Source organism: Arachis stenosperma, chromosome 2, assembly GCF_014773155.1.
Source record: "Arachis stenosperma cultivar V10309 chromosome 2, arast.V10309.gnm1.PFL2, whole genome shotgun sequence".
Lineage (NCBI taxonomy): Eukaryota > Viridiplantae > Streptophyta > Magnoliopsida > Fabales > Fabaceae > Arachis > Arachis stenosperma.
The window spans coordinates 119,599,169-119,611,783 of NC_080378.1; the positions used below are offsets into that span (position 1 = coordinate 119,599,169).

General features: G+C 33.6%; 3 protein-coding genes across 4 annotated transcripts; 2 read left to right on the forward strand and 1 right to left on the reverse strand.

The window, feature by feature from the left end:
- The first annotated feature begins 1,867 nt into the window (after positions 1-1,867).
- On the forward strand, positions 1,868-6,545 carry LOC130960476 (transcription factor E2FA-like). 2 transcript variants are annotated; one of them, XR_009079131.1, is made up of 15 exons: positions 1,868-2,301; positions 2,658-2,850; positions 3,007-3,060; positions 3,166-3,251; positions 3,344-3,432; positions 3,557-3,608; positions 3,861-3,913; positions 3,997-4,047; positions 4,163-4,211; positions 4,332-4,397; positions 4,494-4,570; positions 4,762-4,993; positions 5,274-5,340; positions 5,424-6,169; positions 6,300-6,545. XR_009079131.1 is itself a non-coding variant. In XM_057885876.1 (14 exons), exons 1-14 carry the CDS (start codon positions 2,080-2,082, stop codon positions 5,546-5,548), a joined length of 1,416 nt encoding a protein of 471 aa, XP_057741859.1. In that variant the 5' UTR covers positions 1,868-2,079; the 3' UTR covers positions 5,549-6,535. The 2 variants fall into 2 exon arrangements, 1 of the variants encoding a protein (XP_057741859.1); XM_057885876.1 differs by having other exon boundaries at positions 5,424-6,535.
- Positions 6,546-8,079: 1,534 nt separating this feature from the next.
- LOC130960663 (uncharacterized) lies at positions 8,080-10,210 on the forward strand. Its single transcript, XM_057886108.1, has 2 exons — positions 8,080-8,702; positions 9,541-10,210. Exons 1-2 carry the CDS (start codon positions 8,271-8,273, stop codon positions 9,550-9,552), a joined length of 444 nt encoding a protein of 147 aa, XP_057742091.1. The 5' UTR covers positions 8,080-8,270; the 3' UTR covers positions 9,553-10,210.
- A 183-nt stretch (positions 10,211-10,393) lies between these two features.
- LOC130958056 (HVA22-like protein j) lies at positions 10,394-12,393 on the reverse strand. Its single transcript, XM_057884948.1, has 7 exons — positions 12,277-12,393; positions 11,993-12,059; positions 11,801-11,899; positions 11,351-11,407; positions 11,129-11,192; positions 10,687-10,914; positions 10,394-10,480 (listed from the first exon to the last, which is right to left on the reverse strand). Exons 2-7 carry the CDS (start codon positions 12,022-12,024, stop codon positions 10,469-10,471), a joined length of 492 nt encoding a protein of 163 aa, XP_057740931.1. The 5' UTR covers positions 12,025-12,059; positions 12,277-12,393; the 3' UTR covers positions 10,394-10,468.
- Between the last annotated feature and the right edge of the window lie 222 nt (positions 12,394-12,615).

Sequence of the window (12,615 nt, forward strand, 5' to 3'; positions counted from 1 at the left end):
AAGTTACCTGAATTAATGAAAGGAAGATGAAGTTGATTCTGGGAAAATGGAAGAAACACGAACGGAGGCACCACAGCAAAGCCTTGTAGCAAGGAGGAAGAAGGGAGAATAGGGAGTGCGAAAAAAGTGCATAAAGTGCAGAAATACCAAAACCACTCGTTTAAAAACTGCCTCCAGAGCGCGAAACGCCTGGGGGCAAAAAGGTCTTTTCAAACGGGGTTTTTTACCCCATTATGAGCATTCAATGCTCGGCGCAGGAAACGAAGCGATGAAACGGTTGTTTGAGCAACCAAGAGACGCGCCTTGGGGGCACGTCCTCCCCACGAGCGACCGACCAAACGAGATGCGAAGACGACGCGCCATTGGTAGCTCCCACGACTACCATTGGCGCGTGGGGGCACTGTTACGGCCCGGCCCAGAATCAGCTTTGGGCCGACCCGACCCATGTCCTACCCGACCCGGACACGCGCCCTCCAACCGACCCGGACACGCGTCCTGTACGGTCGGCACGCGGCTGCAGGACAATGTCCTTGGGGGTATGGGCCTGTCCTCTCAAGGGGCCCACTACTGACATGTATATAAGGGGAAGATTGGCTCTTCCCCCGAGGTATGTCACATTCTCTCACCCCATTATTCTGCCCGCCTGCACATTACTGACTTGAGCGTCGGAGTGTCTTTGCAGGTGGCTCCCCCCTCGTCCGTTCACCAGCCCAAGTGCTCGTTAGCTCGGCAGACCCACAATCAGTGCGACCAGGACTAAGACATCCTCACCTATCCACCTTTGCATCTTCTGTTCACCCGACCTGTTCGGAAGCCGACGAACGAACATATATAAATATTATTTATATATCAAAATCAATTACTGTATATTATTATATAAATACATGTATTATTTAACTTAATTTTAATATGTATTTTATATTTTAATAAGTATTTTATATTAGTGACTGATTTTAGTGTATATTTAATATAATTGGTTTATATATTTTTTAAGTATTATTAATTTTTTTTTGTAAATGTATGTTCATGATTAAAACTTTATCTAAAATGTACACAAAAATAACTATAACTATATAATATATAATCAATTTTTTTCTCATTGATATTGCTCCTAAATAATATAAAAAACATCATTGTTCAAATAAAAAATTTAAATATTACACTTTATATTTTAATCTACAACCAACGTTTTATTAGAACTAAATCTTAATTTATTATCTCAAAACAATATTATTTTCTGAATTGTCAAAACAACAAAATTATACATACATATATTAAAAATCAATTACTAATTAATATTTATATAAAATATATACTAAATAGTAATGCTAGTATGCTACATCACCAAGTCATTTTAATAATTAAGTTTAATTAAGTTGATTTAATCATTTATTAACACAATAAAAATTAGTTAAAAAAAACACATAAGAAGACATAAAAACTTGGGTTAGATTTGATTAAAAAAACAATTTATTCATTTAATATTTTTCTATGCTAAAAATGTGTCAAAAAATAATTTTATAACATTATTTATATAATAAGACAAATAGAAAAAAAACTCATTTGAAATTATAGATATTATCTGATTAAAAATAATTCAACGAAGGGAATATGATAACTCATAATGATCAGAATTTCCTCTTCAGAGTTTGACATATTTACAATTTTACGTACATTCAATACAGAATCCAAGCAATAATACCTATATGGTTAATGGTTAATTGCCTAATGAATAAGGCAACATAAATAAAGTAGCGACCATTTTTCACTCATCATCTTTTCTCTTTTTAATCTTATGTTTATTTTACTTTATTTTTTTTAATATGCGGAACAGCGCAAGGAGTTGAGTTCCCTCCACATCTATCCGAAACAAAATTCCCTCCTTCCTTCCTTTCATTCCCTCGTTTTCTGCTCTTACGCGCCCCTTCGCCTAACTTCCTCTGTTCTCTCTCTCTAAACCTCAACACTTTCTCTCTCTAAAACCCTAAAACTTCCTTTTCTTCCATTTTCCCGCCAAATTCTCATTCCCACTCTCCGAAACTTCGATCGCCTCTTTTCTCTTTTCCTCTTGGCCGCTCTATGTCCGGCGGCGCTGGACCTCCGCCGCAGCATACCAAGCCGGATGATTCCGGCGTCCCTATCCGGCCGCCGTTAAAGCGCCACCTCGCATTTGCGTCGATGAAGCCGTCGTTCGCTCAGCCGGATGAGTACCATAGCTTCTCCTCCGCCTCCGGTGCTCCTGACTCCGGCAGGAAACTCGCCGCCGATCAACAGGCTGAAGTCGTTGTTGTTAGATCTCCGGTGAGTCCTTCTTCGCTCTCACGCTCTCACTGTTCCTGCGGTTCATTTCATGAAAATGAATTTTTATTTGGTTCCTGTTCCTTTTCTTTTTGTTTATTTACTCTGAAATTTGCTGGATTTGGCTGCATAAGTGCATATGCTTTTGATTTTGATTTACTATTGAAGTGGTGAAATTTTAATTTAATTATATACTCAATTTGTTCTTTGTATCATGAGAGAGAGAGAGAGAGAGGAGCATGTTCAAATAAACTTATAATATAAAGTAAATAAAGATAAAAAGTATAGACTATTACTCTTGCTTGATTGGTTGCATAATTATAACTATATTTCTCTGTTCATCTTGCTGGTGGTTCCAGCACATTAAGAGGAAGGGTGGAATGACTAATATTGAAGGAGACTCGCAAAAGCTTAGTAATGTTCCTGGATCAGCAAACGCAGCAAGTAGTCCTTTCAAAACTCCAGTGTCGTCCAAAGGGGGAAGGACGCATGCTAAGTCAAAGGTTTCCAAAGAAGGAATGCAATGCCCTCAGACTCCCATCTCCAATTCTGGTGAGGAAGTTTTAATGTTGAAGACTTGAAGTATTGAACCAAGTTCCCTGATTATTTCAGAATCTTTTAGTTAGTTCTTGGATGCAACTGGAGATCCATTTCTTAGTTGCAGTGTAATATAGTAAATTTCATTAGACAGTTTCTGATGATGTGCAGGTTCCCCATCTCCTCTTACTCCTGCTGGAAGCTGTCGCTATGACAACTCCTTAGGTAATATTACATGCACTCTTTGGATTCCTGTCTTCTTTTATGATAAGGCTATTTTGAGATATTTTCAAGAGAAAAGAATAACTAAATTGTATTCGAACTTCACAGGTATGTTGACAAAAAAGTTTGTCAATTTGGTAAAGCATTCAGAAGATGGTAATCTTGACCTAAATCAAGCAGCAGAAACTTTGGAGGTCCTTCTAACTTAAAATTACTGTCATTGTAATTTACAGTATTTATTCTCTCTTACCACATCTCAATGTAAAATTTTGTCCTTTTGGTTTAGGTGAAAAAGAGGAGGATATATGACATAACTAATGTTTTGGAAGGCATTGGTCTCATTGAAAAGAAGCTCAAGAACAGAATACATTGGAAGTAATATGTGATGGATTTAGTAGTTCTTTATTCTTCTATGGGATATCTAGCTCCTCTTATGTGTAATGTAGCATTTAAGATCAAAATAATTATAAGTCTTACAATCTAACCTTGTTGAATGTAGGGGAACAGAATCTTCTTCCGGTGACGTGGATGGTGATATCTTGATGCTTAAGGTAAGTGGTATAGGTGTTGTTTTCTTGTGAGATATCAGTTGATACTCCAGGAACTGTTTGTTAGAGAATTATCACTGTCATTAGCATGGTCATGTATCTTTCTTTCCATCCATGATGTCAACAGATGCACTTATGTTTACTGGTCGTAGACCTTATCATGATTCATGAGATAAAAATAGGATTAGGTTTACTTATTAGCATCTATATGCATATTGCTAATTATGCTGTCAACCTCCTGGCTTTGTCTTGCAGGAAGAAGTTGAGAAACTCTCCTTGGAAGAGCATAGATTAGATGACCGAATAAGGTCTGCATTAGGAAAAGCACAAAAATTGCTACTTAGCATTGTTGGCTTAAGCTGAATATCTTATCCTTCTAAACTGTTGGCAGGGAAATGCAAGAAAGGCTTAGGAGTTTGAGTGAAGATGAAAATAAGCAGAAGTAATTTCTTCCTCATTTAATTATTAGATTCATTTTCCAGCCTACCTTCATTAGGGAAAAATAAACTGTTATCACTCATTGATGACCTTTTACACATTCTGAATCAATTTTTTAGGTTCCTTTTTGTGACTGAAGAAGATATTAAGGCCGTACCTTGCTTCCAGGTGAGGTTCTGTGTTGCACTCCCCCCTTCTAATTTTCACTATGAACATTGCTGTGTTCTTTTTGTGCTGATTACTATTGAGCTTTACTTTCTATTAAAACCAGTGACTTCTAACGTGCAGAATGAAACCCTGATAGCAATTAAAGCTCCACATGGAACCACCCTAGAAGTCCCTGATCCCGAGGAAGTAAGTTCAAGCCATATATTTAGTGATGGGAGGTTTGTGATCTTAAAACTGGTGTTCCTGAGCATGATGGAGAATTGTTGCTTCTATATGCATCAGGCTGTTGACTATCTGCAGAGGAGATATAGGATCATTCTTAGAAGTACTATGGGGCCCATTGATGTTTACCTTATCAGGTTTGTGATCTTACTACTGAATATTTTCATTTATTTTTTTGCTTTTCTTCCAATGTTAACTTTCTTTACTTGTTTCTGTTATTTCTTATTGACTATTTTGCCGAGGTTGTAATATTTTTCACTCACTTTCTAATCAGTTTATCTGGTAATGCAATTTCCATTTAATCATTGCAACTTCTAAACTATTTTAGTCAATTCGAAGAGAGATTTGAAGAGATAAATGGTCCTGAGCCCCCTGTGAGCCTCCCGCTTCCTTCGAGTTCAGGGTCCAATGAACCACCAGTGGCAGAAACAGTTCCTGCCGAGTGCAGTGCAAAAGGACTAGAACCTCAACCTCAGATCCCCTCTCACACATACTCTGATCTAAACACATCACAAGACTTTGGTGGGGGCATGATGAAGATTGTCCCTTCAGATGCTGATGTAAGTAAATCATAACCAACATGATTTTATCTTGAACTAAAAGCTGGGAAGTGAGGTAATACCATGATAGTGAGAAGGGAACTAGCTTAATATCTTATTAAATAGGACACATCTGCTATATGTGAGAGGTTCCATCCTCACCTTCAAGGTAGTTTTATTGGCTATATTAGTATAAATCCCGTCATAATGAACACGTTCTTCTGATGGTAAGTTATGATCCTTCAGTTGTTTTTTCATGTTTCTTCCTATTGCATTGCTGACCATGGTGTAATATTTGTAGAATGATGCAGATTATTGGCTTCTATCAGATGCTGACATTAGCATAACAGATATGTGGAGAACAGATTGTATCCTTCATGTCGAATGCTTTTTGCGCCTTTCCTTTTATTATTATGTCTTCTATTAAGTAATCCTGAACTTAACAAAACAGCTAGTGTTGATTGGAATGGAGTAGACATGCTTCATCCCGACTTCGGAAATATCCCTAGGCCTCAAACTCCATCATCTGGGATCGCTGAAACTCCATCCACTGTAACTAATCCTAATCAGAGGTGATTATATTAGAGACAACGGTTAGCTTTCAGCTATTGCACAGAGATAATGTACTAAAATAGAGTAGTTGCTAGCCTTGGGAATATGAGGATGCTCGTTAGTTGTTGAATGTCAAGATGCGAATTGCTGATATACTTCATCGATGTCATGACCATCTGCTATAACTTATAAGTAAATTAGTTACGGACGATATACTATGCTCATGGAGGATTCAGCAATGAAGTAGAGTGGTGACAGCTGGTAATTATTATAGCAAATGTTGCTACTTTGCCAAATGCAAACTTAGGTAGACTCCACAATCATAATCTTGTTATATGATTGACCATGTTTATCAAAGTCTGCGGCATCTTGGGTCCAATTTCTCAATAGAACAGAGGAACTATGTAGATGCTGAGTGCAGACAAAACTGCCAACAGGTCCATCATTCTTGTTGTTTGTAAACATTGCATTAACAGTGGCGACACTATCATATCAAACATTTCCCTCTACATTGGTCTTCAATTCATTTCTTCATTAATTTATTTTTTATATGGATGGTGATTGCTGAACTCCTTGGAGCTTTCTGGAAACTAATAAAGCACACCTGGGGATGAAGACGTTCAATTATTGGAATTGTAGCTTCAGGTATCTCTAACCTAAGCAAAACACTGATTTTCAAACTGCAGTAATGGTTATGGCCCAAATCTTTTATTATTTCTTGTTACTTTGTGTGTTCATCTATTTATTGTCTCACACAGTGGTCCATTTTATTTAGGGTTAAAGATAAGATAATTAATTGTTATGGCTAAAAGTTGGCGTTGAAGATAGTGTACTGTTACTTCTACAGTTCTGCTTCTGGGGTAAGATGTGGTTGAGATGAAGAGAGTCTTAAAATTGGCCTTGTAAAAAGAACAAAAAAAAAAGACGAATCAATGTACGGATTAGAAGATTTGTTGATACTTCATTTTCATATGAATTTTGCATTAGAAGGAACTATAATTACCAGTACATGAAATGCTATGTTCTGAGTACTAGATTAAAATTAAACTATAATTTTGTACTAAGTGATTTGATATCACCATTATAACACGCATTAAGTATATTTAATAAGGACTAATAATGTATTTTTCTGTTTTGTTTCTTAACGGGAAACGAAAGAAAAAAAAACTCGGCAAAATTTACTATATCATTTTTATTGGATATATAAATGATGGAAAAGTATAGGATACCAATATATTATTCATCAACTTCTGCCAATTCTTATTTATATTTGTGTTTCATGGAAGTGTGTTCGTAAATGTGTCTGATAATTAATATATTTTAAATACATATATAAAGAGACACATCCATAAAATATATCTATAAAGACACTTCTATTAAACACAGTTATAAAAAAGACATTTTTATTAGACACATCCACGAACACACTTCCATGAAACACAATTATAAATAAGAGTTGGCAGAAGTTGACAGAAATGCTGTTGGTAACATAGCGAAACCGATAAATGATAAATTGATTAAATTGTGCTGAATATTATGAAGGGCTAATTTTTTTTTTGTAATAAATTGGAGGAGTGTGTGATGCATTCTGGAAAATTTGTGTTTTTTATGGATGTGGAGACAACTTTTTTTTTAAAATTAGAAATTACAAATCAAATACTCGGATTTAGGTAAGGATAGAAAATCAAGGGTTGGTTTTGGATAAAGAAAACAAAAAAAATAAAAAATAAAAAACTTAAATCGAAAAATTCAATTTGCATGTTCAAAAATTTTTTTAAGATTAAAATACAAATTTAATTCTTAAATTTATAAAGTTTTTTTTTAAATAAAAACTATAAATTTGAGGCTAAAATTTTTATATATGCATAATTTTAATGTGTAATTCAAAAATATTTGATCATTTTAGTGTTTTACTTTTATACAATTGTGGTGGTAACGCAAAATGTGATTAATGTTTTGTAATAAAAAAAATTAATTATAAAAAAATAAAACGTCACTAATATTTTATAATAAAAAATATCATTTTAATTGAAAAAACACAAAATAAAGTGGTGTTTTGTAAATGACCATAATAATATTTAAGACACAATTTGATTAATTATGAAAAATTTCAATTCTAATAATACAATATTTAAAAAAATTCTAAATTTGATCCTCAAATTTATAATATCTGTACAAAATAAAAATACATTTAAGTTTTTACATTAGTCAAAAACACTAACCGTACTACAATAAAAAATACACTAAGCCTATTATGAAGATCATCGAAGTTGACAAAAACGCAGAAAGCGATATGTCCACTTTTTGTCTTTGGCATGACATGGTCTCTACTCTCTATTCTATTCTGCGTTTCCAACTAAACGTGCTCTTAACTTTCCGCTCAGCTTCCTAATATTTTTGTTAATCTTTTAATAAATTCTGAATTGGTCAAAAACATATGAAAATTGATGTTATTATTTACTAGCTTCTTCTTCTTATTAAATACTAAGAGAATATGAAAATATTGAAAAGGGAAAATAAAGACAATATATATATAAAACAGTAAACAATGCATAAAACTAGACCGTTAGAACAAACACAGAGCAACGTGTTTAATTGTCCCCCTTATGTTGTGTATTCCAATTTTCATTGAAATAGATTCCACTCATAGTTTCTTCAAAACACCGCGTTTTCCCCATTATTTGATCAAAACACATCAAAACCTTAAAAAGTAAAACACACTTTTTTCTTACACCCACTTCAACCCATGGAACATTCCGCCGCCGCCACCACCGCCACACCAAAAAAATCACACCTCAACTTAGACACACGCCCCAACAAATCCCCCTCTTCTTACACTTCCCTCAAAGACATGCTTCCTTTCACCGCCGTGAACTCCCCCTCCCCAACTCCCACCGCCGCCGCCACTGCCGCCTCATCCTCCAGTGGCGGCGGCAGCATATCCATTCGCAACCGGCTTGTGAAGCAGGCTGCTTGGGCTTACCTCCAACCCATGTCACCTTCACCATGTAGCCCATCAAGCCCAAACTTCATCGGCCGCCTACGCCTCAGATTCGAATCCGTCAGCCGCCGCCACCGCCGCCGCAACGCCGTTATTCCTTGCCTGAGCTTCGTATCTGACATAGTTGCTTGTTTCAACCGAGTTTTCCAATATATACTTCACGCAATCACTGGCCAAGTATCAATCTTTTACTTTTTTCTCCATGAACAATACCATTTATATACATAAATTTTTTTTTTTTTCTCTCAAATGGAACCTCAATATTCATTAAGGGGAAAATTGATTATTGTTTTTATTTTTTGGGTTGACCTGAAACATCACTTTGATTAGATAAATGCATAATTTATTTTAACACTTAGTTCTATGTAAGTATATATCCAACAAATGAGTTTCATGATATATAATTTTGATTTGGTTAGTGATGGAATTTACACTTTAGCTTGATTTACAAACCTTAATCATAGATGCAATTATTGCTTATGCTATAGGATTCTAAGAAGTTTTAACAAAAATAATAATGATCACAATAGTAAGAGTTTAATTTTGATATATAAAAAGTGTAAAGAATTTTACATAATGTTCGATTAAATTAATAATTTTGACCATATACATTTAGATGATTATGTAAAAAAATTTTTAGTAAATAAAATTAAATTCTAATAATACTATAAAATCCCTTATTGATTAGCTCTTCCAACTTATTATTAGTAGGTGTTCATGCATATGTAGCATTCTAGTTAGAAAAAAGGTAAAAAATTTCACGTACACTTATTTTTATACGAAGTTATAGTTGAGAAATGTTAAATAATTTTAATATATTTAACTGAATTATCATCTAATAATTTTAAATTATTGATTTTACACGAAAACAATAGACGTGAGTTTTCATCATAAATGAAGTTATAGCAATGAATAATTAGTCGAAAGTTTTGGATTTTATTAGAAAAAGAATAAAAAAATGACAACAAAAAATGGGCCTAATACCAATTTTCCCATTTTTTTTTTCTAAAAACAGGGAATAAGGTGACTTTGACCTACACAACTTTGCTTATTCTTGATCACGAAATGGTGTTCGTGGGGTACGAGGACTTTGTTGTGAGCCTTCTAACCTTCTTAGCCTTGCACGAGCTTTGTTGATTCTTTCCCTCACACTACTATCATCCATTCCGAAGGACTCGCCCTCGTCCTCGACCTCCGTGCTATTGGCTCGGGACTTAGGAGTCCCCCGGTGGATGATTGTGGTGGCGCTCGGCGATGACGGCGGGCTTGGTGGCCACTTCTTAGTCTTGCTTAGGGAAGGAATTTGCTTCAACTTATTAATTGGTGTTGGTTGTGTTGATATAGGCACTTCTTGTTGCTCCTCCTTTTTCTGCAATGCGTAGCACGTTCCTCATTTCTATCTAGCGACCATATACTATTGGATATTTTTTTCCGTTTCAAATGGTTATTTTGGAATCGACTATGTTACGTGTATACTAAAATCAGTCACTAAAATCAGTGATCAGTAAAAAATATATATTAAAATATAAATACATATTGAAAATAAATTAAACCGTATATATAATTATACACAAATATTTTGGTGACTGATTTTAGTGGTTGAATTTAATATACAAATAGCATTTTTGTTTTGCAATAGAGTATACGATATATTTGTATTCGGCTATAATTTTTATAGTTAATTTTAGTGTATAAATAACATTTTTTATATATTTAATTCTACAAGGTCACTTATCTATGACTTGTGGTAAAAAAAATTGAGATATGCTATTTATTATTTAGATGAACTATTGTTGTACAAATTTTAGGTTTTAAACAACAAATTTTATTTTTGAATAAAATATTTCAAAGACAAAAAGAATTAAAGACCTTCCTCTATATCTCATCCTTGGGTACAAATACTAATTCTCTTTAAATTTTTTTGGAGATTGTGATATGCCTTTTCACGCCTGCTTCTGCATATATAGAATGAGATTTGTTTTAATAAACTATCAATATAACATGAGTTTTGTTTTGAAAAATATTATAAAAGTTAATAAAATACTTTTATATGAACTTCCCCTATTATTTCTTTTTAATTTTTCAAATTTTTTTAAATTTAAAAACCAGTTTACCAAAAAGACTACAAAATTTTTGTAAAATTGAAATTAGGGTTTGTTACCTGATTATTAGTGGCGGCAGGAGGATTAGCAGTCATTCTAACGGATTGAGAAGCCACATATTGAAGAGCCTGAACAAAAGCACCACTTCCATATTGTGCTGCAATTTGCCAATAAAAGAGGATATAGTCCTTTGCCCTTGCCTTAAATTCTAGTATTTTTCTGTCTATGTCACTCTCATGCCTTGATATAATAGGCTTCAATATTGTTTCATAAATAACAGTTGTTCCCTGCATTACAACAATATTTAGAAAAAAAATCAACATCATGAATGAAGAAATTAATGTTATTGAATGAATTTATTGAAACTACTCACACAAAGATGCTAATTACTGATTCGACATATTTGACATATTCTTAACTATTAATTTTTGTCATGTATAAAAATAACTGCATGCAAGTTTTCACCCATTTCAATATATAAGACGAATGAGATTAGTTTACCTTGGTTTTGTTATTCCAAAGGTAGACAAACATAAAAATCTTTGCCTCTCCATAGAATGGCAACCTTCACAAAGTTTAAGTGTTAATTACTTGAGGAAGCTAAGATCAAAAGCCTTAATTTGTGTTATAATAATAATAATAGATATGTATTTCAAATTTCTAATAAATTCAGTTGGTAGCAATAAAATAGAGGAGAAATGATTAAAGAACTTCGAAGTTTACCATCCAAAAAATATGTCTACAAACTTCTCTATGATTGTGTAAAGTGCCACAATGGTCCTGCAAACAAAAGGGTGAAAACATGGGCTTAAATTGAAATTAATCTTAAAAGGGTACATAATTAAAATCAACATTTCTTGGTATTCCTAATCTATTTGACATGAAAATCAATATCATCATATAACAGGTATAATTAGTATATGGTCTGTTATTTCATCCAAATTGGTGTTCTGTTTGTTCTGTTTTTTCTCCATTTAGGGTTCAAAAGAAGATTCTTTTCTTGGCAAAAATTTCAAGCTCCCATTTCTATTATTATGTACATATTGATACAAAGATAGAACAAATAAAAGAGAATGTACTAAATACATGAAACAAGCAAAAAAGAATAAAAAATTGTTCTCCAAATTCAGAAAAAATTAATTTGCAAAAGAATAAGGGATTTAATTTATATACCAGTATTTACACCAGAATCGAAGTTCTTCAATGTCAACCTTATTTTTCTCCACTGTTTTATAGCATTCGAATCCAGGGTATGCATACCCGAAGATGAGGCTGCAAATCCATAAATTAATTAATTAACTAACTAACAACATAATTAAGATAGCATTAATAATAACACAAACAAAGAAAGAAGACAACACTTACATAAGTAACCGAGTAAGAAAGTCCCCTATCATATTTTTTTTTTGTAACAACACAATCCGAGGAAACCCTAAAAAAAATTCAAATCAAACTATCAAAATCACAACTCAAAAAATATTTTGTTACATACAATTACTATAACAATTAAGTCTTATCTCATTAGGTAGGATCAGAGAGATCAGTATTCGCATGCATACGAAGAATAATAATTTTTTCAGTTTGAATTTATTTTTCAATTTTCGAAATTATATATGAACATTGCAAAGATTTTGTGGAGGCATTGATACCTTATTGAAATGATGATAACTGAAAATTGGAAAATGAGGAGGGTCAGATTCAGAGGCACCACAAAAAGGTTCAAACCGCTCTTTGGAGGGGAATTGGGGTGCCCCTAAAACCCAACCTCTAAGGTAGGTTATTTAATAAGTTTATTAAAAAAAAAAAAGAAATTATACTTTAGAAAAATGATTGGGTTTAATCCTCTTTGAAGAATGGCCTCTGATTCTCTCTTTCTGTTAGAAAGAAAAAATGCTCCAAGAAGCCTTAGATTTGAGGCAACTACAAAGCTTCAAAGCCATATATATAGGAGTAGTAGTTACTACATTTAAGAAAAATTTGAAAAAAAA